At 40.8% G+C, this 25,768-nt stretch overlaps 2 protein-coding genes across 15 annotated transcripts in view; one reads left to right on the top strand and one right to left on the bottom strand.

Moving 5' to 3' along the window:
* Positions 1 to 12,423, bottom strand: part of AP2A2 (adaptor related protein complex 2 subunit alpha 2) — a 54,468-nt gene extending 42,045 nt beyond the window's left edge. For all 4 annotated transcript variants that reach the window (XM_075425185.1, XM_075425187.1, XM_075425186.1 and 1 more), the window contains exon 1: positions 12,230 to 12,423. In XM_075425185.1, coding sequence (XP_075281300.1) covers positions 12,230 to 12,296 — 67 coding nt within the window. In that variant the 5' untranslated portion in view covers positions 12,297 to 12,423. The remainder of the gene's footprint in view (positions 1 to 12,229) is intronic.
* A 5,301-nt stretch (positions 12,424 to 17,724) lies between these two features.
* CHID1 (chitinase domain containing 1) overlaps positions 17,725 to 25,768 on the top strand; it is a 142,390-nt gene continuing 134,346 nt past the window's right edge. For 3 of the 11 annotated variants that reach the window (XM_075426895.1, XM_075426885.1, XM_075426896.1), the window contains exons 1-5: positions 17,902 to 18,123; positions 21,279 to 21,445; positions 22,868 to 23,017; positions 23,868 to 24,000; positions 25,045 to 25,089. In XM_075426895.1, coding sequence (XP_075283010.1) covers positions 21,293 to 21,445; positions 22,868 to 23,017; positions 23,868 to 24,000; positions 25,045 to 25,089 — 481 coding nt within the window. In that variant the 5' untranslated portion in view covers positions 17,902 to 18,123; positions 21,279 to 21,292. The other 8 variants (XM_075426886.1, XM_075426888.1, XM_075426887.1 and 5 more) reach the window with 8 other exon arrangements.

Below are 25,768 nucleotides of genomic sequence, written 5' to 3'. Positions count from 1 at the left end.
CACTGCTCAAAACACTAAAGTGCAGGGTGCCTTGGGAGGCACTCCCCATGGCAAAAAAAAGCGCCCCAGTTCCCCCCCAACACCCAACCCTGAAACTACTTACTCATGCCTACTCATCTACTTATTGCTTTTAAGTTAGGCATTTTCAGAGGTCAAGAATTCACAATACCTGTTCTGAAACATAAATTGTAGTTGCTATCTCTATGCACCTTGGTTTTCAGATAAAGAAGGAGAGATGTCCACAGTTTTAATTCAACCTAGAAACTCCAATTAACTTCTAGAATGACAAGACTATATACTACAATATACTTCCCTCAGTTTATAAGATGCATCTGTTGCGATCAAAAAGTTTAACCAATTTTCAATAATACATTATGCAACACACTATGGGTTTTCTTCTAATTTAATGTGCTGACAAAGTAAGCTTGTTTTAAAGCAGTAACGCTATTTACTGTATAAAAAGCAGCAGCTCGTACAGTCTAGGGCTTGAAGTGTCTTCTACTATAGATTTCTTCTCTGAAATGTCTTCATTGGATTAGATTATTTGTCCTGGGCACATGCCAGAGATACTGAAGTGTTCATGTCCAAGATACTCACCAGCATCAGGAATTCACTACTAGACTGAAGCAACTCTTTTGGTACTGGGTCCATACTCCAAACAGAAGGCCATAGTTACATTTGCCAAAGGGATGCAAGTGTTTATGTAAATGGACAACGCTCCAATCTTGCTAAGCTATCGCATTAGTTTTTAAAGACTTGAAAATACTTCCCTTATTTTCAGCAATTCATCTGCTCCAAATGCAAACTTTAATTTCTAAAACTATTAATTTCTTTTCCCTTCTAGCAAGTGAAGGGCACATTTCACCAAAACATTACCACTGCGTCTGGAGACTTTGTACTTCATTTAGATTAACAGGGCAGTTAAACTGACCTCAGTCTGGGATATTGCTAACCTGAGTAGGATATTTAGTTAACTGAGTCTGGAAGCTAGGTCCTTGTTCTATATCTTTAGGTTCTGTTTTTAAGGAAAGGGTATTGCAATATTCTTTTTGAAATATTAGCTATTGTTTCTCTGACCTCGACATCATGGCAATAATCACTGATGTTAAAAACAGAAGGAGGAAGGGGAGCAAGAGTAAGTACATCTCAGACAGTTTTTCTTAACCCAAGACGAACTCAAGGCCATAATTTAAAAAAAAATTAAAAAAAAAAATCACCAAAACCTTTCAGCAAACCTTTCAAGCAGCATTATCTACCCATTATGCTCACAGATTATCAGTTACGGCTATAAACTGGGTTCTTTGTGCCCTATGCAAGCAACAGAGCATTAAGGGAAGTCTAAGCATTAAAGATAGACTAAAATACTTAAGGAATTTGTGAAGTCAGCACCTTTGGTAGAAATGGATTGCAGCCTCAGCAACATAAAAATCAAAATCCCACCCCCTGTACACACAGTTGTAGCAGCGACTTGACAGGAACACCCACATTAAGCAGCAAATTCACATCTTAAGGTTTATTCTCTCAAAGTTAAAAACTTGCATAGCATATGAACAAAAGCCTGTTTCAGATAATTCCTTCAGACTGTTGAATGCAGTATATAATCTCATCTAGACCTCGACCAAACACAAATAACATAGCAATTAGCTGGCGACAAGTTTAACTCCATATGTTAGAAATCAAGTTCAATGATTAGGTCTTAAGTTATCTCCTTATTACCGATTATAGTATATACGTGCCTGAAATTGCAGTTATAAAGAACAGCACTAGAACACTGGGTGTCAAATGTCACTGAGTATAGTCACATAACAATGCTTAGGATAACTCATGAGTTAAAATCAAGCTGAAATATCTAAAAACAAATTTCCTGGACTCCAGCAGTTATATTGCAAGGTAACTTTACTCAAAATTAATTTGTTGTTTACATTAGAGGATAACAAAGCAAAACATAACCTCACAGTGTCAGGTAGCTTCAGTTTGTTCCATGCACAAGAGTAAAATAAAAGTATCAAAAACCAAGGACCAATTTTTAGCTAGAGCTTCTGTCCCACTAAGGGAGGGAGGGGGAAGGGCAGGGGATGTGAAAGAAAATGCATTTGATTAACAGAGAAGTTTTCATCACAATACTCAGCCATGTTAACACTGAAGTATTTCTGCAAGCACATTTGATTTTGACAGTCACTAGAAACACTAAAGTAACCTTAAGGATGGTTAAAAAGGAAGGTAAAATCACTACTGATGACAGCTGAAGGAGTGCTGTGCTGCAGAACTAGAGGTTTACATTTCAAAGCTTGCAAAGGCCTGCCTCACTTCCAGGCTGTTACACAGCCCCCGTTTTCAAGAAGTTATCTGAGCTGTATTCCAACAAAACGTGCTGTAGCCAAGCTATTCAAACCTGGAGAGGCTTAGTAAAGGTCATGTCATATATACAAACTGATGGGTAGGACATTATTTAAGCCAGAGCACAACAAGATTATGTCCCACATCAGTTCAGGCCACATCCTTCTCACTTTCACTTTTTCCAGTTTAGTAAAACAATGATTAAATATCCATAACAAGTTATGAAAAGAGGTGATTGCAAGCTAGTAAGTTTTGGCTGACTATTTTGCAGAAAAGACATATACTGTTTATAGCCTTACAGCCCTAGTATATGGCTGCTGTCAGTCTTCTTCAAGAAGAGTGCCTGAGCAAACAGATACCGAGCCACAACATTGTCAGGGGCACTTATGAGCTATTACTTCATATCTGGCCATTTGTCAGGCTTCAAACTCCACCATGCTGCCCACTGCCTTTATTAGCCAAAGTAAATTTAGTCTGCAGTGCACTATTATCTTTAATTACCATCTTGTTTAACAAAGATAGACTAGTGAACATTAAAAGCCATCCAGATCTTCAGAGAACCAATTACTACCCTCAAATCTCCTAGTAATCCAGGCTACAGTCAGAACTTCAGTATTGCACAAATAACACCTCCATCTCTTCATTTGGAGTTTTGCATTACGATCTACAGAAGAATGGGAAAACAGAAGTTACAGGAAAGGGATTTGTTGAGCCCGTTCATCTGAAGAGAACATTTGACCTACCCTAATTTTGCAGCAGCACTGCAAGACTGAGTGCTTCAAGGTTGGAATTGGTGGGCTGCCTGTGGCTTACTTAGACAGTGACCTGCTCCACCAGGATCGTTAACTTGTTGCTATACTAACTGTAGACTTGTTGCTATACTAACTGTAGACTAACTGTATATGAACTTTGTAACTAACTGTTGCTATATTAACTGTAAACTGTAGCCAAGTCTGAGCCACAAAGCACATCCGTGCTGATTAACTAGAACTGCTACAAGTTCTTAAATTTCATACAAACTAACTAGATTCCAGCATATTTCTGACCAAGTCTACACATTTATTTCCCAAAGGAACACAGAAGCACTTGTTCTGTACAAGTCTCTACACAATACTAAGTAGAGAAGATTTTTGCAGGCAAGTTCTTGAAACAGGTGTATTTGCAACATTTAAAGCAAAAAAAAAATTGCTTCACAAAAGTTCAGATGTTCCCAATATTCATCCGGCTCCAATCTCCTTATGGCCAGCAGCCAATGTAACTGTGCTCACACAATAATTCACTTATTTTGAATTTACTCACAGGTCAGAACTGTTACATTGTGTTACCTCTTAGCCTTACTTGCCCTGTGGCCATCTGACAAAACTATGATTTAGATGTGCCATTATTAGCATGTAGAACTATAAAACACGTTGGTTAAGAGGCTCTATTAGCATAAGAAAAAGCCTGCCAACATTTTGTCATGCTTCTTGAAGGCAAGTAGTAGTGTCAGTTACTATTTGTGGCACCAGCATTTCTCTAAAAGAACCTGCCCCTCTGTTTACTGGCAATTAGCAAACAGGCCTTGAAGACAGGACAACTTTAGGTTTCTGTTTAGGAGAGCAATAATACAAATACTTCCCAGGCTAAGAGCAGCAGCTTCTCCTCTGAACTCCGAAGTGGCTAGGAACACTTACTTGGTAAGAACACAGTTCTTAAACGAAAGATAAATTCTCAATTTTAAAGATGTTATTAGATGTTTTCCTTGAGAGCTGTGAGCCATCATTTTCCAAACAGAAGAATTTTTCTGTTTTGTTATGTTTTCATTAGCCTCTACATTAGAAGCATCTAAGCTGACTGGTGAGTTAGGTAGGAGAGACACAACAGTCAAACTACTACTAGCTTCCCTTCAGCAAAATATGTTGATATAGTTTCATAATCAGTTTGATTCAAGGTTATACTTCTTAAAACACAACAACTCCAGACTGTTCCTTAGCGCTGCTCTCCTCCTGGCATACACATTCCTGCTACCGCTTTGTACAGGTGCAGGTCATTTACGGAGCCAAACAGCCAAATGCAAAATTGGTTTATTTAATATCCAAAGGGTAAGTCATATCAGCTTTACTAAAAGTAAATGTCAGCAGAAGACTGCAGAATACATGACCAGGTAGAGAGCAATTTCATCCCATTCACCATCCAAACACACTTTAGCTGGCATGAAGCAATCAAATTACCCACTTGCCTTTCCTATTGCTAGAATTTACAAGACTGATGCTAAGACTACACTGCATTCTTAAACCCTGCTTTCAGGGAAAAGAGGGAAGGAAACTGGTTGAAAGAAGGGGCCCACATCAAAACAAACACTAGCATCTCTACAGTAAAATGGTGCAAATACTTACACAAAAATATACATGAGAATGAACCAGTGCATCCATTCTTGCCTTTGTGAAAGAGCTTGTACAGTACTTACATCTCATATCGTTAAACCACTACTTTTACCTCCCAGCAGAACAGACATTCACGTTACAGCTCTAGAGCATAGATTAGCCATTTGCTATGTATATCATCAGCTTCATGAAGTAAAACACCAGATCCATCCTTCACTTCTCCCTAATCTCGCAGGCAGCTGGTTATTTAGCACAGCAGGGAAGAGGGCCAAAAGGGAGGCAGGTTACAAAGCAATACATTAGAGCGGTCTGTTTGCTGTATGCCTGCCCGCACACTATGTGAGTTTGTCTGCATAAATTCCTTCACTTGGCTAAACTATCTAGCATACTACAACAGAAGTGCAAGTTCCAGGTCCACCTGAGTATGTCTGAAGGAGGATTTTAGTGCTATTGTTTACAACTAATCCAAAGAGACTACTATAAAATACTGTGCCTTCACCAAGATGTTAGTATGGCTTCAGTTTTCATAGAATCATAGAATGGACCTGTAAAGGTCACCTAGTCCAACCCCCCTGCAATAAGCAGGGACATCTTCAACTAGACCAGGCTGCTCAAAGCCCCGTCCAACCTGACCTTGAATGTTTCCAGGAATGGGGCATCTACCACTTCTCTGGGCAACCTGTTCCAGGGTTTCACCACCCTCATCACAAAAAAATTACTTCCTTATATCCAGTCTAAATCTACCCTCTTTTAGTTTGTTCATAAATTGACCAGTTCAAGGCTGCAAAACAAGAAGCTTTTTTGCTTAACAATGTATTAACATCCTGTTATGAACAAAAACATGAGTGCATGCTGCCCTTTCACAAGATATGTTTGATCAGAGGAAAAGAGTGCTAGTCACTCTGAAGATCAGGAATGTCTCAAAGACAGTTGAAGACTGTTGTGCCTTGGGACATCCTGTTGTGATTAGATATCCATTACTACAGACAAAGAGATCAGTGACCTACTGATCACATTTAAGAACTCTGTAGTGTACATAATAATATTAATGTACATAATATTCTGCACAGTAAGTGAACTACTATGCACAGAACTGACTTCCCCAATTTTGCTGTTACACATTTACCCCTATAACAACATTTCTCATGAAGCAGTAAGGTGTCATAGGCTTTACTGTAATTTAGTAATCCATGGCCTCCTTGTCCTCACAAGGGAAAGGAAACAAATGCAAAAGAGCACACAGCATCTTCCAAATCCTATCACAATTCAGATCTTCTAATTTCAGCAATTTAATACAAGTTTAATAATTTTAGGTGCCTAACCATGGATGTTTTTTCTAACTAGGCACCACAAGTTTCTTTCCCCAAATGAACTGAAAGCTTACTGGATGCTCATATCTGAACAACTTTATGACATAGAGAACATCTATTTGGCAGTTTAGTTGACAAAACAATACTGAATCCTACCAAAAGAGAAGCTTTTAGTTAAGAAGATATGCAAAACCAGAAGTGCAAGGAAAGGCTACTACATAAAGCAAGTCTTCCTCCTTCCTTGACTGAGCAGCATTTAAGTTCTCATTTCCTTGAATCGTATTTTCACACTGTACAGTTACAATCCCTTCAACAGGGTAAGGCAGTATTTGCGCTGATTTAGTACAGGTCACTGTGGATTCTTTTTCACCTCAGTTCAAGTTCAAGTAATAGAAGAACATTTTGAGGCTTATCCAAAGTCCCCTAGCTTAACTATCACTTCTAAACTACTATTTCAGGGGCCTCAAAAAAAACCACAAACCCTTTATGAGCTCATTAATTGATGCAGATATGTAATAGTCTCCGCAGTAGTCCTTAACTTCCTCTTACCAGTCCTGATGGGCAGCCTTTATCCAAAGGATTTCAAATTCAGCAGGTGTTCTGTTTTCCAGTGTCTCTAATGGAGAGGCTGGATGTCACATTAAAGATTCTAGCTCTTTACTACCATCTATTATCATCTTTGCCTACTCTCCTCTTGTCTTTGCCAAACAGGCACAAATTCAAAAAGTGGAAAAAACCACCAAAACCTAGTCCCTCAAAGTTCCATGAAATGAGCAGAAGAAAGCTAAGACAAAGAAAACATGGGCAGAACACTAGGTTCATTTTACTCATCCTCCTCAGATTAATCTCATGCTAATTTTGTTTTCCTTAAATCACTCTCCTGCAAATAGCAGCAAGTGATGCAAGACTTAGTGCTTATTATAGCTCTAAGCAGCATGCTGATCATACGTTTTTTTCAGGCCAGAAACTGTCCATATTAGATGAGTGGCCATAGCCTTGCAAGAGAAATAGGAGAGTAAATCAAGATGCCTTGCCTTCAAATTTCTTCAGAGATAAGTAATCTAAGAACACAAATAAAGAAGAGTCACTGACCTTCTACAGAAGTAACTCAAGTCCTACTTTAAAACTATACCCAATGCAAATAAGAACCTACACCTCAGAGGAGCAATGCAGTAGCTTTAGCCTACACGCTGAAAGATGTATTACTGACATGGAGCACTAAAACAAGCTGTATGTGCCCAATTCATCCTGTGGGAAGTTTGTTTCACTATGTGGCTGTTCTCACCAAGAACAAATAACTCTATACATACTCACGTCGTCATTTAATTCATGTGCATGCCCCTCCCACACACACAGCTAATGCGCTCCATTTTCTACCATCCAGTCAAAAGTGTGATCATCACATGATTATTTTCATGAACCAGCCTTTTTTAACCCCCACTTGCTTACCCGTAACCTGATGCACCAGTCCCCATTCAGTGAAAGCAAGCTACTGAAGTCAGACTTCAAGAGGCTGAACGCTCTCCCTGTCCAGTACAAAGAAGTCTTAATGCATTAGGTTCTATGAGAAGAGATAGACCTTTGTTTAATATATCTGTTGGGTTTTATTTCAGGTAAGAATACAGCCCAAGGACAAAGGAACAGTATCTTGGAACAGAATATACACAGAAACATTTGGAGAACAAACAAAAGCAATGCTTCCTCCCTCTGTCCAGCTCTTAAGGTGACACTGAAAAGGGAAGACAGTTATCTAAAGTAGTGAGGGAAATGAAGAACTGTCTCGTCCTCCAAGCCTATGGCAAAAGCAGCTTCACCTCTGTGTAGATCCATTTCACCAACCCAAGAGGAGATGACTTCCCGATTTTTCAGTGGAGGAGTGGGTTACCAGTAGTACACTTAATATTGTAATAGAAACTATTTCTACACTACCACCTCCAAAACAAAGCAGAAAAGCAAGCTTTCCTAGTTTCCAGTGTGAACAGCAGATAATACTGTTATTGCAACAGAACAGCTTGAGTGACAAATGACTTGAAGTACTTCATTACCAGATAAGCATAAAGCTATTCTCCAACACTGAAAACAGACTCCCATTGATGTATCTGTCAGCTAAGACAGCTGGCGAGTTTATAAGGTATCATCCTGCATAAGCCAAATCACTTCAGCAGCTCTGCAGTATGTGCACAAAAAAAAGATCTAACATATTTAAGAATAAGCATTTCTTGCAGGAGTCCATATGTTTGCAACAGATGCAGATCTTGTTGGGTTTTAGTTCATGAGGCACTTCAGGCAGTGACAAGGAGTCTTCCTGACCTGAACTCCTAAGTCTGGATGGCACTTCACCAAAACCACAGGATTCAGAGCTTCCCAGCTCCACTGCCACCACAATCTACAGCACAATGACAGCAGAGCCTTGCCTTGCTATTTTCTCAGTGGGCCACATAAACTAAGTGCTAATTAACTGGGCTATCTTTACCAAGTACTCCAGCTTTCAATCTATAGTTCTCTTGTCCCTTCTCTGGCATTTACAAAAGATAAACTAAATAGCCATTTGCTATAGTATTTCATATATGTTGCAAAACAGTCCAACTGAGCAAATTTCTAGAAAAGTCCATACATCTACTGGCAAGCTGTCAGGCACCTAAAAGGGTTATTTTCTTAAAAACTTTTTTTTCTGCCATCTGCGCTAGAACCTCTATATGCAAAACACAGAGCCTACAATAAGCAGCTACCCTGAAACGAAATTCTGGAGAGCTAGCAGGAACTGTACGATAATTCACTTTCTTATACTACTGGATTCTGAAAATTCACTGGATATTCGTATGAATACAGAATATTTTGCTTTGAAAAAGTCATTCAATATTATAGTTTCACAGAGACTACAGCAAAGCCAAAGCGTCAAGCAGCACTTTTGCCTCTTTAAAATATTTTACAATTGCTGCTACAAGTAGTATGCTGACTTTTTTTTAATGAAAAGCTTTACAGACTTTTGATAAATCAGAGTATTTTCATCAGATTTTTAAAAATAATGTAGAAAGTAATTCTTATATTCAAAGGCATACATTGCATAGAAGCATTTAACACTCAGATCAAGAAGTTTGATAACCCAAGTGTCAAAAATATGTCTAACCAACACAGAAGTGACAACCAACCTTTGAATTAATGAGCAGTGTGAGCTGCTCATTCGCTCACAATCAACTAGAGTTGTAAGCACTAAAAATTGTTATCAACTAAAACTTTTTTTGAAGCCTGTAACAGACAGGCAAGACAAGCATCACTCCCAAATCAGTAATATCATAAACCTGTAAGAGAATGAAGCATTATTTAGTGCTGCGGATATTGTAGGTACATATGCCTAAGAAACAAGAATTGATGTAAGAAGATTAAGCATTTCCAAAGGCAGACAGTCTAAATTTACATAAGTATCCCCCCGAAGTTTAGGTTACTTTATTATCTTGAAATCACATGCTGTATATCCACCTGAAATCACATGCTGTACATCCACCTGAGCATGGTCAGCACACAACTGCATTTTCATTTTTCAGCAACATCTACAATAAAGATTCCTTACCTGTGCAAAATCTTTCAGAAAAAAACCACACACCATGTTTCAATGTTACTCATAATCTGAAAGGGCTGTAGGCAAACTAAAACCATCAGGCCCTTACGGTAGCATTACAAAGAGATAAACGAGTCCAACAAAACCAAAATTAAGACTGAAATTCAGAATGCCAGGCGCTTTGCATATCAGTGCAACTGATACTCGGTCCAACTTTAAGCCTAGAAATAAAGGTTAAGAGCTGCACTTAGTGTCTAGCTTCACTCCCATCTCAGAACAAGAACATTTTCTTAGATTGACAAGTCAAAAGAATCTGTTCACCTAAACAGCTGTTACTTTTTGTTCTTGAGAAATATCTAGCTCACCACTCTGAAGACGGAAAAACCTGAACTTAAGCCAATACAAGTGTCTGCAAAGCACAAAGTCTTTAGAGAGCATTCTCAAGTATTTTTGGGAATCTTAGTCAGCATACACAAGCTCATGGTTAGCTGGCAACACTTGGAGCTCCCTTAAAGGAAAAAGATTCAAATTCCATTAGACAGCTATTTGAAAGCTGCATAGATCACCTACTAGGGGGAACTTTGAGCTCCTTTGCAGCTATTTGGAAGCTGTAGTTACTTTTGCATCTTTTTCATCTTCATAAAGGAGAAAGTAACTATGTCTTCCAAATAGCTGCAGTCTGGACAGGGACAAAACATTTGAGAAATATCAGTATTAGTTTAAACAGTGAAAGTTAACCTTTTATTTGTTTCACAAGTAAGTTACATCTTTGTCGCTCTTGTAGACACTGAAAGCATGACAGGTTTGTTGTCCAGTCTGAACAGAAAGGTTCCATCAAAGGTTCCATCAGAGTTCCCACACTGACAAGCTTATGGGGAAATCAGTAGTTAATTTATTCTCTCCTGCTACCTTAAACCTTGTTACTCCACATCTCTAAACATAGGTTAAGAAACCTAAGAGCTTGAATGTGTCTCTTGTATTCCCTTCTACTGAATTCCACTGAAAACAAGAGTGAAAAAATGTGTTAACCGACTGCAAGACATAAGAATAAAAATCTTACACTACTTTTAGCTAAATTAATGAAAACAATAATTTAATAAAATAGTGGGTAGATACAATAGCAAGTCTTAAATATGACACCTGGTGAAATTATGTTACACATGCAGGTTACATAAAAATACCAGGGCACTGGAAAATTTTCAGTAAATAGTTGGGGTAACCAGACAAAGCACAAGAGCATTCACATAACCTTGAACTTATACACCACACATTTTATAAGCCTTCTTCTACATATACAAGAGTGAAGTCTGAAGAAACCTAAGGAACTGCGAATCTGTTCTGAAAAAAAACACTTGACAGCTTTTGCTCTGAGGAAGATTAACAACCTTGAATTTTACATACAAGGCCCCTGTTTAAACTGCTAGGAATCTAAATCATCTGAATTTAGTTTAAGGAAACTCTGCATTTAAGTGGCCTCCTTTAATTGTTATAATTTTCTCCGCAGCTTTTTACGTTAGAAGTCATCAACATAAAGAGTCTTCCAATTCGGTGTGGTTATCCCAATATAAGCTTAGTTAGATCATCCTAATTTGCATTTAAAAACTCTCCAAATACAGTTTCATCTGTTAGAGATGAAATCTTACTACCACTGTTTTTAAAGTAGCCTCAAGTAATCTACAGATACACACAGGTGGACAAAATAGAATTATTTCGTCACACCAACTACAGTGACCTTAGCCCTTCCCCAGGCAATTCCTGCCACATCATACACTTAGATCTCTAACTCAGATTAATATTAAACTGCCATCACATACATTTCCCAGTCAAAAAGGAAGGCTGAGCACTGAGGTGTGACCCCAGACAGACACCTTTCCCCTACACACCAAGCAGCAGCAGATTTGTACTCCTCCCTTCTGCTCTGCACACTTACAGGCATGCTCCCCTCTCTTCCCTCAGGGGGACACTTAATCGCACCTCTCTCCATCCCATTTTTCCATTACACAGATCCTAAGAGCCGATTTTCTGTCAAAGCAGAATTTTAAAGGCAATTTAAGCCAAGCCCAGGCATACCTGCAGAAGGCCCTGCTCGCAGGCACCCTCACAGAGGCTTGCTTTCCATCAGTGACGTTTTGAATAGAAAGCCGTTCAAGGATTTGGAAGGAGACCAGACACGCCTCTCTCCGGCCCATCACAAACCCACCCGCACCCCGAATACAGGCCAGCTTTGCTTCAGCGCTTTATAAACAACGACGACGACGGACACCAACCTCTCGGCACTCCCTTCCGCCGGAGCAGCGACCACAACACCCAGCGCCCCCCAACAACGGCGGGGGTGTGTCTGGGGGGAGGGAGTGGAACGAAAATACCCCAATCAATCCATCCAAAACGCACAAGCAAACCCAAACCCACAGCCAAAAGCCTCCGACTGCCCTGCCCCCCCCCCCCCCCCCCCGCCGCGCCGCCTCCCAGGGCGCGTCGCCATTTCATGAAGCAGGAGCGCTTCGAGCTGCCCGCTGCGGGGGGCAGGGGGAAGAGGAGAGTATTGAGGAGGGGACTGAGGTAAAAACGCCCCGGGCCCAGGGGGCAACAGCCCAAGGCAACGGCCGGCCCGGCCCAGGCCCAGGCCCCGGACCCGGCCCCACTGCGCCTCCGCTGCTACTCACAGTTCCGGATATCGGAGATGAAGACCGCCAGGCCCCGCATTCCATCGCCCTTCGACACCGCAGGCATCGTGGCGCGCGATCACGGCCGCCCAGCGACACGCCAAACCGCCACAACCGCCGCCGCCCGCTCTCCCCGCGGGGCCCTTCAGGCCGCTACCACCGCCGCCGTCTCTGCAGCGCGCAGGCGCCGGGACGGCTCCCGCGCCCCCGCGGGCGGCGGGCTCGCGAGACTCTGGCGCCACCTGCCGCGCGAAGTCTTCCCTGTGCCGCCGCGGCGGGCGGGGCCTTGCGCCGCGCCGCGGGTGTCTCGCAGCAGCCCGGGCCATCCTGCCGCCCGGCAGGAGGGGCTGCGGGGGGCTGGGCCCCGGAGATCGGCTGTGCCGCTGCTGGGACGCGATTACCAGCCACCGCTGTTAGGGCAAACGGGCCCAGGCCGCCCGGGTGGCGGGCAGGCGGCCCTTCCCCGTGAAGCGTCGGCAGGGCGGCTTCCACCGCTGGGTCCGCAGGTGAAGCCACTGCGAGCTCCCTGCTCAGGAACGGCCTAGTCCCTTGCTCTCCCCGTGCCCCCGACGATAGAGAGGTTTTATCGTTTCTGAAGGAGAGATGTCAGGCTTTGCAGGTGCCTCAGACGATGAGGGAGAAGGAGAGGGAAGGCGGATCAGGAGACAAGAAAATTTCACCTCATTGGTAAGCTTTGAGCAGTGTGTTAATCCAGGACCTTATTGCTAAAATGTGGAGAGCGGGGTACAGACTGTCTGGTACGGTACGTAAGATCATGCTTTCCACGGGGTGGACTGGCGGAGGCTATGCCTCAGTCCTCCAGCTCAAAAGGGGCCCCAAAACAGGGGATCTACTTCACGTACCCCGGGCAGTGAGACGGAACATATGCAAGCCCAAGAGCTACTGTGCGCAGAGCCATCCTTTGTCACACGCCCCCTGTGAGCCTGCCCTCATTTGCGTAAGTGATGGAATTGCTTTGCGTTACATGTGGCAGTTCACAGTCCTCTGACTCCCTAGGCATGCAGGCGTGCACGCCCAGGGCTGCGTGTTTCTCCCGAAGGCTGCCAACATGCAGAGCGACACAGCCCCACGCCACATCTACTCCTGAGATTGAAAACATTTGGAGGTTACACTGTCTTAAACATGCCAAAGAGGTAGGTCTGTGCACAGCATTTAATCTCATCAGCTGAAAATAGATTCAAAGGGTGTCAAAACTGGCCTAGTGTGCCTTACCAAAAGTATGCCGTTTCAGTCATAATGCAAGTGATAATATACTTAGTGGATTATAATGACCAGTACCTTTAAGTTAACGATACATTTTTCTCTCATAGATGAAGAGCTACATAATATTTGATACTATCTCTAATAGTGGCCATACACCTCAGTTATCCCACCTTTCAAGTGTCTCTTCTGCATGTTTTCAGGGTACATTGTTACACGAGTGCTTTTTAAGTTGTGTAAGTACCTATTAAAAAGGCCAGATGACAGTATGTGGTAGTCACACATATCTCAGATTCTCCCTGGATCCATTCTGTAGACCAAGTGCAATAATAATTACCTTTGAAGCTGAAAACTTAAGATGTCACTGTGTACGAGTTTCTGTTTCAGAAAAAAATACCTTTTTTGAGCTAGCCAAAATGGTGAACTCTTTTCTACTCTTCAAAGCACAGTGACATCTAAAGGCTAAGTGTACCAGTCCTGTCTGGCTGTATTCCAGTCAATACTGCAACTGCAAGTCATGCAGGTACAGTTAAACTACCTTTTAAGTGGGCGCTTAAATACTGCTAAGAGAATAGCTGCAGCAGTACCAAGCTAAGAATGGGCTGCAAATTCTGCTTGAGAACTGGGGTAAGTATTCAAGTAGTTAACCCATGTGGAGCTCTCTAGTTTTATAACTATACTGCTAAACACTTCATTTGAAGTGGCTCAGTATGCAGTACACATATCCTGGTTATTTTATGACAAGATCCTTTGACTGACTTTTGAGGCTTTACTACATTCATCCTTGCTCCCTATCTTCTTTTTGCCTCAGCACATGCTTATGTAATTATGGCGAATGTGTAGGTATATGTCTGCTCCTATTGCCTCATAATTTAGAACTTCTTAGCCTATTTCAGACAGTTTTGGTAGGGAGAAGATACAAAGTTTGTGTGAATAATTAGCTAGAGAAAAGAGAGCTTGTAATGGTCCCTAGATGCATCCTGACTGAAAGAAACATTGTAATGTGAGCTCAGCTGTTTTTAATACAGCACAGAGCTCACACTAGGCACAGCCCTTTAAAAATGCACCGAGTTAATAAATCTGGAAAATGCTTTGGTTTGAGCTTAACATGTATAAAACACCAGTCTGTGAAAAAATCAGACTTCATTAGTTCCATCCATCCCAAGATGTCATGATTTTTTAAGATTTGTAATTACTGTAAAATCAGCATTAAAGGGCAAATAGTCTCAAGAAAAGCTTTCCTGTTACACACAAAATGTCTCGCAGCACATTTGTTTGCTAACAAATCCACAATGTCTATCCCTTCTTTCCCTTGTCATACATTAGTTGCTTTAATAATTTTCAGAATTTCATTGCACTGTGGTACAGACTTGAATAATTACACTGACCTTCATAAAACTATTCCCATTAAACTGAATGGATTCAGCTGGTGAGTACCCATTTGTGGGAACTACAAAAAAGGTATTGTGCTTTTCTTTTTGTTACTTCTGGCAGATTTGTCCCTTGCCCCATCAGTTATTGCTTTCTTCTGCTCCTCATGGTCATTCTAACAATTACTGGAAGCTAACAGAGCTAAGGAGAAGAGAGAATTGGTGGCTCCTCCACATGTGTTTCTCTGCTTGACATCTAACATTCATTATTCATTAACAGAGAGGACAGGCTTATCAGCAATGCCTTCTGCCATGTCAGAGTATCAAATGTGCCGCTTTCAAGGTTAAGAAACAAAAAGTTAGGATAATATCACTATCAGCAAACCCTAAACTTCCAGAAAATTGGGATGGATCTGCCTAGATCTTTACTTTCCGGTGAGCTCCTCAATGACCAGAATGGGTTTGCACTCAAAACACCAGGTTTGTAGTAAAATGTAGTATAGAATACTTAAGCTTTAAAATAAACTCTAACAGAGTAGATGAGATAAAATAAGGGTGAATAAAGGTTTTACAGACAAGATCTTCTTTGCTGCCTGCATGCTGCCAGAGTAATGTCAGCCAGCTGGATGGCTCTGCGAGTTGCAATAAATCCTAGTTGATAAGAGTTTTTTCCATTTAATCTCTGAGGAGCTTCTGCTGTTTGTCTTAGCTTCCTTTCTCCCTAACTACAGGCTTCCACTCATTTCTTGCTGCCACACCATTTTTATTTTGTGAGCACGCAGTTACTCACCAGGAAAGCAGCATACTTCTACTCTCCCCCAGATGTCCTGTCTTACTCAGGTACTGCTTTTTTAAAGGAATAATAGTGTACGGACTGAAAATATAGAAATAAAACTGACATGGTCTATCACAGGCAACCATACCCCGTTTTTAAATTTATTTATGCTTCTTCAAGCTGTCCACAAATGCACAGAATTAAAGCAAAAGACTTACTGTCAGTAACAATAATAAAAATCAGTAACTGCTAGAGTATGATGAAAAAATAAACAGAAAACTGATCAGTATTTTGTGTAAAATACCCACCTTCGACACTCATGCCCTTTTCATTTCTAAATAAAAAGAAGCATGACAGATAATTCCAGGAAAAGCCAAGTGAATTTTAATGAGCTACAATTAGTTACATAGGGGGAACTTAGGTGCTGACATGCCCAGCATTGTGGCAACTGGCTTTCAAGAACCCGGCTCTAGCAAAGAAATTCTTAGCACTAAGTTCAGTTACTGATTTTAGTAAGTAGTGCATGGGGTAGACAGTGGGAGTTAAACAAGACAGATCAATGATTTCCAGAACAGATACAGATTCTTGTATCTTTGGAGAACATTGAAAATGTAGAAACATAAAGGTACCCTTAACTTTTAGTCTTGCTTAGTAGAATGTCAGCCTCTGGTGGGGACTGCTCAATACCTTGTAGATGTGTCAAAAATGTGGGTGCATCCTTATATGTAAGAGATAAGATCTGTGATTTCCTTACATAGAGCTACAAGCCTCCTCAATGGCAGCATGCACCCTGTCAACTACTTACAGCAAACTTCTGGATCAGTCACACTAAGGCTACAAGAAAGAGAGTCATCAGGAGACAAAAAGATGGGAATGCAACACAGGAAATTATAAATTTCATTACAGAGAGACTAGAAACAAAACTGATTTTTTATGCCCTCATGCCTTCTCTGTTGTTCCTGCTGTTTAGAAGCATAACCTGGAAGCATTTAAAGTTTGTGAGAGATGAACAGCATGTTATGAAGCAACAGCAAATCTGGTACCACATCGGTTGTAAATTACTTTAGGTACTGTAGTTATGTACCTTTTAAATTTGGGGTGGTTTATACATGAAAATGTACAGTGTTTCAAACACACCTATCAGGCAGTCCTGAGAGATGAAAAAAATCACTTCTTGAGTGAAAGCTGAAGGATTCAGAAAGCGTACATATTCTTAGAGAACTTGCCAGAGAGACCATACATTCAGTTCATTCGCAAGACTTTTGTTCAGAGGAAAAACGTTTCTATTTTTCTTTTCAGTGTTAAAGAATGTTCACAAAGATCTTCATTATGCAAGAGGGAATGAAAGAGGCAGGTCAGCTTCTGGGACCCACAACCAACAGGGACATTCTGCAACGAACACAAAAAGCAGGTCACAGAAAGGCTTCTGCTGGGAAGCACACCGCCAGGATGTCCTAGGCTTGCCACTACATCACAGCATAACACCTGTTTTTATCAAGTCTTTTGACGCAGTACTTAGTCCCTGCAAGCATCCCAGGAAATAACAGGGCTACATCAAAACTTCTGCTGCAGTAAAAATAGTAGCATGGCCATGTTGTATCTAAAAAGCACAAACTGTAGAAAATCAAAACAGAAGACAACAAAAATCTCAATTTTAAACATGAACTTTTATTTGAAAGCCTGTTAATGGCCATCTGAGTTTGACTCCTCCTTTCTGCACACCTTGGGTTAGCAATATTGCTTGCTGACTTGCTGCAGCCTTACCTGTAATTATCATTTTGTCTCCAGGCCAGTGCACGTATTTTAGCCCAGACCTCCTACTTACCCACACTATTTGCTACAGCTTGGAATAAACCAAGAGGCCTTCCAAGGAAATTTACGGTTAGACCGTGACTAGCATCTGCTTCCTTCCGGTATAGATGAGCACCGACGCAACCCGCACCCAGGGACGGGCCAGCCGGCGCTTCTCCCCCGAGACTCGGCCGGAGCAAACAGCTGCTTCCACACCTCTCCCCGAAGAGCTAGCACCAAGCAACACCCACACCCTCAAACAGCCGCCATCACTGCCTCACCGCCATGCTGGCGCAACCCCCTCTCAGCCGCCGCCAGCAGGCACCGCCCCGCCCCGCCGCCTCAGCTTTTTCCCGTCAGTCGGTGGGGCGGAACCGGCCGCCTCCACTTCCGGGGCGGTAGGTGGGTGGTAGGTGGGGGTAGCGGCTGGGTGGCTGGGAGGGAGGGGGCGAGTGGCGAAGTTCTGTTCCGGGAGTGTGGTGGCCGTCGGCCTGCGCCGTAGTCGGGGTGAGGGGTGGCCCGGCCGCTGAAGGTGGCCCCACGGGGGCTCGAGGGTTGGCCGCGGTGGGGTCTTGCTCTGAGGGAGCCTGCTGGCTTGGCAGGCTTGCGGGATGCTGAGGGTCTCTGAGGCCTGCGTGGAAAGCTTTGGGAGCTAGAGAGTCAGAGGCGTGCGGGAGGCAATTCTCAGTGTCAAAGCAGAGCACCTTACAAGAGGAAAGGGACTAGTGTTAAAACAGGTTAGAAACGGGTTTATTTTCACTCCTGAATCTAGCTTTTTTTAGAGTTAACTTAAAAGCACATCAACAGTATGCTTCCAGGGCTTCCTTTACTAAGCGATACCGACTCCTGCAGCAGCAGTAGTTAGAATCTAGTTTCTTCATTAGAAATATGTATTAATATGAACTCTGAGTTCTAAATAGTGACTATACCAGCCTCTAAGATTATTTAGTGTCTTTGGTTTCTTCTTTTGGACAGCCTAAATATATGCTAGCTTTTCTCTCAAAAATAACAATGCATTTAAAACAGCTGACTAAGAGTATGTTACCTTATGTGGAGACTAAAGTTAAACAACATTTGTGACCTGGCTTAGAGAAACACAGGGTTCAGATCAGTTTGTCAAAGGATGTTTGAAACCTTAAATTGTCCGTAGTATCAATTGAACAAGGACACAAACAGAGTCTTCAATTTTGCTTGTGTTTTGCAGTGACAGAGAAAATAAGAGTGCTAACCTTGTACAGTTCTATGCAGTTTAATTAGTTTGAGGAGAATTAAAAAATTATGAAGGAAGGTTTGCAGAAGAAAAACTTGATGGGGATCTGGTTTTGTAAAGCTTGCAAAATTCATGCTTATAATTTCCATGAAGAGCATGTAAAGTTTGACCAATTCATTTTCATTTAGTAGAATGATGCCGTCTACTTAATTTTCACTAAACCGATGTTGTTAAGGAACAAATTATTAAACTGAGATTCCAACCAGAAGTCAATATTGGACTGTCACTGGCAGAAACCATTTTGCCACAGGCTCAGTGCTTGTAGATCTAGGAGTGGATGTTGACTTAATAATTGGCAGGTGTATATGATCATGTCAAGGAAATGAGTACATTTTGATGTCTAGAGTTCAGCGATGGTTTTTTAAACTTGTGTGCTTCAGCTCTTAAGCATCAACTTCTCTTTGGGGAGGTGGATGCAGTTGCTAATTGTTTCCCGAAAGTGAAATTGAACACCTCCAAATCAATATAAACCATTTTCTGGAAAAATGATATCCTGTCCAAATAGGTAAGACTTGTATTGACTATTCAGGCTCTCAGTTGTTCCTCTCTGCAGTAGTTTGTAGATCCTACCAAGCTAGAAGGAACAGAGTAGATGCTATCGAGAGCTAAGTTTTTTTACAATGTGGAAAATGAGTGGGTTACTGTGGTGAATGACTTCACGGACCCCAATATTGTGCTCGATCAGAATCATTTTATTGCTCAAGTGAATACCTTACATACTAATGCAATAGTTACTAGAGCCAATCAGCTTTGGATTTGTGGCTTTGGGAATGCCAGTTGACAGTTGCTGTTTTCCAGGATCTTTTGCAGCTGGATGTATGAAAACAGCTTATCTCCTGAGAACAGAGAAGGGAGGTGCAGGACGTGCTGATCTTTCAGGGTCATGAGACAGTGCTGTTGTGTCTCAAATTACATGATTTCCCACAGGTTACCACTGACCATGAAGTCAAAGTAGAAGCATAACACCTTAACTATTAACATTAGTGAATTTCAAATAGTATAGCAGTTTGGCTTTTATCCTGCCCTCTGGATCCAAGAAGCATTAGAAGACTTATTGCTTTTATTTTGCAGTCTTTATAAGATTTGACTAAAGTCTTTAAATAATTTTGTGTATGAGGTTTTTGATGATGTATGTTTTTTGGTGCTAGTGGCATTGTTTATTTCAAGCACTTCTGCTGCCGTCATCCTTCTGCTTTTTTCCCTAATCACATGCTCCTCTCTATTTTCCTGGAGAATCCCTAACTCCTGCAATAAATATATCTGCTTTATAAAACCTCACAGCCAGCCACATCCAAATATGCTTACATTTATTGTGTTGTTGATCTCATCTCTGCATTACCACTGTTAGCCTCAAATAGCTACTGTTTCTTTGAGTATGCTTCCATTTAACCTTTAAGGTTCCTTCTGCCTCTGTGTTACTGCCACAGCACTCCTTTAGAGTGCTCAGACTGCTGCTGTAGGATCCCTCACCTGATGTTTTGTACAGAAGCAAAATACTCAAACTTGAGCAGCACTTGTTACCGGTGCCAACAGAACAAGTCCTGTAAATATAACTTGAAGAAATGAGCTTGTAAGTCTTTAAAGTGATAGAAATGTTAATTCTTCAAAATAATACAGGAAACACAAGAGTTTAAGCTTGACGAAACTTCAGAAAATTATGGTCAAGGTAACCTTTTTTCTTCTCCATTAGGATCTCATGAGAAGCAGCCTGAAGTGTACCTACAGCCACTACTTTATCATAGAAGAAAGCTAGTCTTTGTTTGATAATTAGGAATTCCAAAATTAGTAAGAGGTTGCTTTTCTTCATTCTGTATTTTACCTTCTTTCACCCTGGTTCCCCTAATGCTAAATATTTTTTGCTTTTTTTTTGTCGTACCCACTTCTGGGAACTAGGGTGGAAAACAAATGCAACTAGTGAATGGACAGAGGTTGAAAAACAAGCTTTGGCTGTATTTGAAATTTTTTTCATAAAGTCTTTCCTCTGACAGAACTAAGGTGTGATAAATAAATAACACTGAACAGAACAGTTCTCTATTCTCAGTTTTTTTAGCTGGAGCTGGGACAAACTGTCAAAGTCATTCTTCTAGGCCAAAAGGACCCTATGTATTTTCTTTTTTTGATTCTGTGTCTGTCACTGACTTGGCAAGGAATTTACAGCAAAGTTCACACCTCTGATATCAAAGGCATGTAGCTATAAGCATATAGCTGTAAATTCTTTCTGTCTCTTAATTTATGACTTGTTGACTGGGTTAGGCAGGAGCAGAAACAAATGGTATCTCTTATTTGCTGTAGAAAAGGTTAGATGGTACTATAATTGTTCTGGGCAGCACATGTTTATCTCCGTTTCAGCTGTAAACTGTTGTACTTTTTTAGGGATTCTTTAAAAGGGAAGCTGCAATTGTCCAACCCACTTCGTCTGTGATACACCTACTAAAACAAAGGACAAAACCCAATTTTGAGCCTAGAAATCTCTTAAAATGCTCTGCTATTTTGCTGCCAGAGAAAAGCACTATTAAAACAGTACTTCCTTAGCAGTTTGATTCTAGAGGGCAGAAAAGACTATTGCTTGATTTTTCTTAGATGAGAAAACTGAATTAAACTGTTATATTCTTCTGTTCACAGAGATTTGAACCCTTATGTTTTCAGGGCAGGAGAATCTTGACATGGGGAAAACCACCCTGAGGCTTCTCTGCACTTCACTTTCTCTTACCATGATTTGCTGGCTAGCTGAAGGTACCCTGTCAAAAACAGATGCAAAGAAAGGTGCTACAAAAAAACTGGAAGAAAAGGTAAAAGAAAACTGAAAAACTTATCTGACATGTGCAGTGAACTAGTTGAACTTCGGTAAAGGGACTCTTATTCTGTCAAATCAGTGTTAAAAGCAACCATGCATTTTCGTTGAAGTTATACTCATGAATAAGACTACCTGAAATTGTCCTCTCCTTCAGCTTTTTGATTGTCATAAATGGTTCACTCCTTTAACGAGTATGATGTAGACTTCTGGAGCTTTATCCCCCAGGCAAGCTGAAGAAGCAGGAAGTTTTTGTCCCCTCTTGCACAGCTAAAGGAGACATACTTCTGTCCCTTTGGAAAGGAGAGGTGGGGAGTAGTAGTTTTGGCCAGTAGCGCTAGGTCACTTACTGGTGGAAGTGAAGGTGTTCTCAGCCTTGGCAATGGGAAGGCTGTATCCTGATAGAAGAGTCTGAAGAGACTTCTAACCAGCAGTTTCTCTGCAGGCAGAAATGATTCAGAGTCCCATAGCAATCTGAGCAAGTGGACCCCATATGCTGAAATCTCTCTTAACTTGCTGAGCATGTTCTTGTTTCCTGCCTGTTTCCTTTCAAAATTGCAAGAAGGCACAGCAAGAGAAAGGGTGTGTATGGAGAAGAAGTATATTTACCAGTGCCTATACCAAGTATATGTACTTAGTGTTGCTAAGCACGTTATGTATAAAAAGTAGACACGTTCAAAATCCTCTCCTTAAATTGTAGATATGGTTGATCCTTTATTATACAGATACATCTCTCATTGTTTGTATTGCTTGTTTGCTCAACATCTACCTGGAAGAAAATGTAGTCTGCAAGTAGTGAGGATAATACAAAGCGTTAAGACTGGCCTTATCCCTCAAGTCCTTATGCTGAATCAATAGATGGTTTCTGTGTACTCACCGTGCACACTTTATTAGGTCTTCTCACTCTGTTTCTGCCTGCTAAAACTATTTGTGCTGTTTTAGTTGAAGCAGATCTTCCTTAGAGAAAGGTGTTCAGAACCTTGGCCTTGAGTAACCACAATGCAGCATACTCGGTCTCAAATATATCCAGTTTAAAAGTTGTCTTCAAGTTCTTGGTGAAGAACTAACCCTTTTTTTATCGTTTTGGGGGTAACATGCCAGAAAGCATTGACTAGAGAGCACAGGACAATCAGCTGTGGTGAATGATGCTCTTTAATCTTATCACTTCTGGATTTTTTTTTAGTTTATGTGCTTTTTGCCTTGCAAACAAAGTAAGTTTACTGATGGTGACATCATTTCTGAGCACTTTCCTGTTTCAGTTTTAAATCAAATTGATCTGCATCATTTAAAAGGAGTGCTTGCGTTTAATGATGTGATTTGTTTAATTTCTGATTTTTTTTTTTCTTTTTGAAGTCTATTGCTATTGAAAGTAGCTGGTTCTCAAAAAATGTCTTTCTCTCCCCGCCCCCCCCCCCGCCAGACACTGCATCCTGATAAAAATGTGCAGGACCGGGGACTAGTAGTTGTGGATCCAAAGGCAAAGGATATTATACTGGAACACAGAAGTTACTGCTCCAAGAAGATGAAGGAAAGACATTTCTCAGGAGATGTTCTGGGCTATATTACTCCCGTAAGTTAAGAAAATTAACAAACTTAGTGCTTTGAAAGGATATGCAGCAGACTCTGCTAATCTACAATCTTGCATCCCTGTTTTAAGAGCATTTTTATAATAATAGGAACTTCTGGTCAAATACGTAGAGTCAAATAGCCAGAGGATTATTTGAGAACTGGCTTGGGATTTGGATATCTCTTGTTCTCCCTCCATGTTTTGGAGGATGTCTAGGTCATACTGCTTTTCTTCTCGCTGGCAAAACAGAGATGATAGTATTTTCTTGTACTTGATGAGCCATGTGAATATGCAGTAAAGTCAGACTATGAGGGCTACTAAGTGTCCTCATACTGTACTGCTACCAACTTGAACCTTCTAAATAAACAGTAAAAATTTTATGCTGCTGTCAAACTGATCTCTTTTGTTATCCAGTCTTACCATATTCAAGTCATGTTTTCTTGAATAATAAATGTTTCTTCCTTTTGTTTAGAGGATGCTTTTTACTTGTTTCAGTCTTGTACTGCTCAAAAGAGAAATAGGTGCCCTAGAAATTTTCACCTTTCTCAAGGCCTCTTGAACATAAATACAGAGTCTGTAAATTCAAAACTGTGTTGGAATCTACTTGCACATTCCTGTAGTTCAGATGAATTTGCACAATTTGAAGATTGCCTTTCATGTAGCTATCAGTTTCTAAAGTGCGTACTTTAATATAAATAAAACTAATGTCCCAGAAGGTTTCCTTAAACTAACAAATGGGGACCTAGCAAATGATTACATTTGTGTTAAAGAATTTGTCTTGGTCGAAAGTAAGTGAACTGTATGTTTTGCTTTTGAGTCTCTCACTTTTTTTTTTTCTTCTTCTTTTTGCAAGTGGAACAGCCATGGCTATGACATTGCTAAAATATTTGGAAACAAATTTACACTAATCTCACCAGTCTGGTTACAAGTAAAAAGGAGCGGGAAGGAAAGGTTCCAGTTCACTGGGCTCCATGATGCTGATAAAGGTTTTACTTTCTTTTTTTTTGGGTATGCATTGCAAATAAGATTACTGGTCTTGTTGCAGATTGGGTAGCTTTGGCAATACATGCATGTGGGTTTTTCTGGGTCTGCCTCATGGTGAAGTACTTTCATCTGTTGCATTTTTGTGGGATTTGTCTTCAGAGCAAATGCCTTTTTGTCCCCACCTGCTTCCACATGTGCACATAGTTTATCTGTTGAAAGAATGAGTACAAAGATGATTGGCTCTTCCACCAGGCTGTCTACAAGGCCCCTCTTAAAAAAAAAAAACAACAACAACAACAACAAAACCAACAAAAAAAACCACGAAGAAAGGGACAAAGACTTTGTACAGGCAGAAATAATCTTTGGTGTTTGTACTGTGCAGTTGTTCACCTGTTGTGTTGTTTTTCCTCTGCAAAAACCTTTGGGTGAATTTGTTTTGGAAATGGAAGATAAATTTACTTTGAAGAGAATTTTCTCCTTCATTGTCAGGAAGCTGGCAACACTTTTGGATTTCAACTAGTACATTCTTAAATAACTAAGTAGTTTATGGCTTTGAACTTGATTGAAACATTTGTCTGTGGAATCTCATTTGAAACAGCTGTAATTCTTACTATGTTGGTTCCTACTGACAAATTCATTCTAGTGCAGTGACTGCAAAGAGGAGTGGATGGGATGCTTAAAAGTACTGTCTTAAAAAAATAATTAAAAATACTTCTCCCAGGTGATGCTTAGTGACTACAGAAGTGTTGTTCTGAGTAGGCAGTAAGATAGTTACCATGATGAGGCAGAACTATAAGCAGCAGGGAGGGCTGTGTAGGGACTATTGTAAGATTGTAGTAAATGCTATTTATACTGTGGTGGAGGTGAATAGCTTCAAATTCTATGCATCAGAGGATGTTTCATCTGTGTCTGTTAAGAGCTTGTAGTCTGCGGCAGCAAGACAGATATAATGAAACTGCTACCTTATTTGAAGAATGCTTGAAAATACATTGTTGTCCACATCATTTGTATTTAAATAGTTGTTCTGTTACTTGATATTTTGACAGGCTGGATGAAAGATGTCAGAAAAACTTCCAAAAACATCAAAATAGGTGAGCCTCAGTTTTATGTTTGTTTAGTTTTTATCTTCTTTAACTTCTAGCAGAGCAAAAGAAGGCTTTGTTCCAGGTGTATATGGGAGAAAGGGAGGTTACCTTAGCATAGCTGTGTGTAGGAAGAAGTCCGAGAAGAAAAATAAAAGCAGTTAACTATAGATAAGTAACTGAATTGTTGATCCTGTTAGTGTCCTAATGTTTTGCCTTCTTGTCTCTGGAGAAACCCTGAGTCATAGGGTCTCTCTCTGGAGGAGTACTTTGTGTATAGCACTATCTGCTTGCCTGGGGGCGTGGTCTTCAAACTTGTTGCTCAGGGTTCCAGTTAAAAAGAAAAAAAAAAAAAAAAGAATCGAAATCTGAATCAGTCAGACTTTCCTGCATGATTGTATAAAAGTCCTACTCTGGCTCGTCTCCCCTTGAAGCTGGCAACTCAAGGGGTGTGCTACAGTGTGTATCTTTAGTGAAAATAGCGCACATTGCTATAGAGATAATACTGTGCTAGATATCTTACATATGTCTACAGCAAGAGTTCTGCAGAACTGAAAACGCTTCTTGATTCAGAAGGGAGTATGAAACTTGAAATGCATTAGAAAAACGGAATGCTCAGTCAGATATTTTAAATTACTTCAGCTGCCAGATGATAAAGCCCTTGAAATCTCTCTAGACTCTTCCAAAA

This window comes from Opisthocomus hoazin, chromosome 7 (genome assembly GCF_030867145.1).
Source record: "Opisthocomus hoazin isolate bOpiHoa1 chromosome 7, bOpiHoa1.hap1, whole genome shotgun sequence".
NCBI classification, from domain to species: domain Eukaryota; kingdom Metazoa; phylum Chordata; class Aves; order Opisthocomiformes; family Opisthocomidae; genus Opisthocomus; species Opisthocomus hoazin.
The sequence above is the reverse complement of the archived record's forward strand: the minus strand, read 5'-3'. Positions and strand labels throughout refer to the sequence as shown.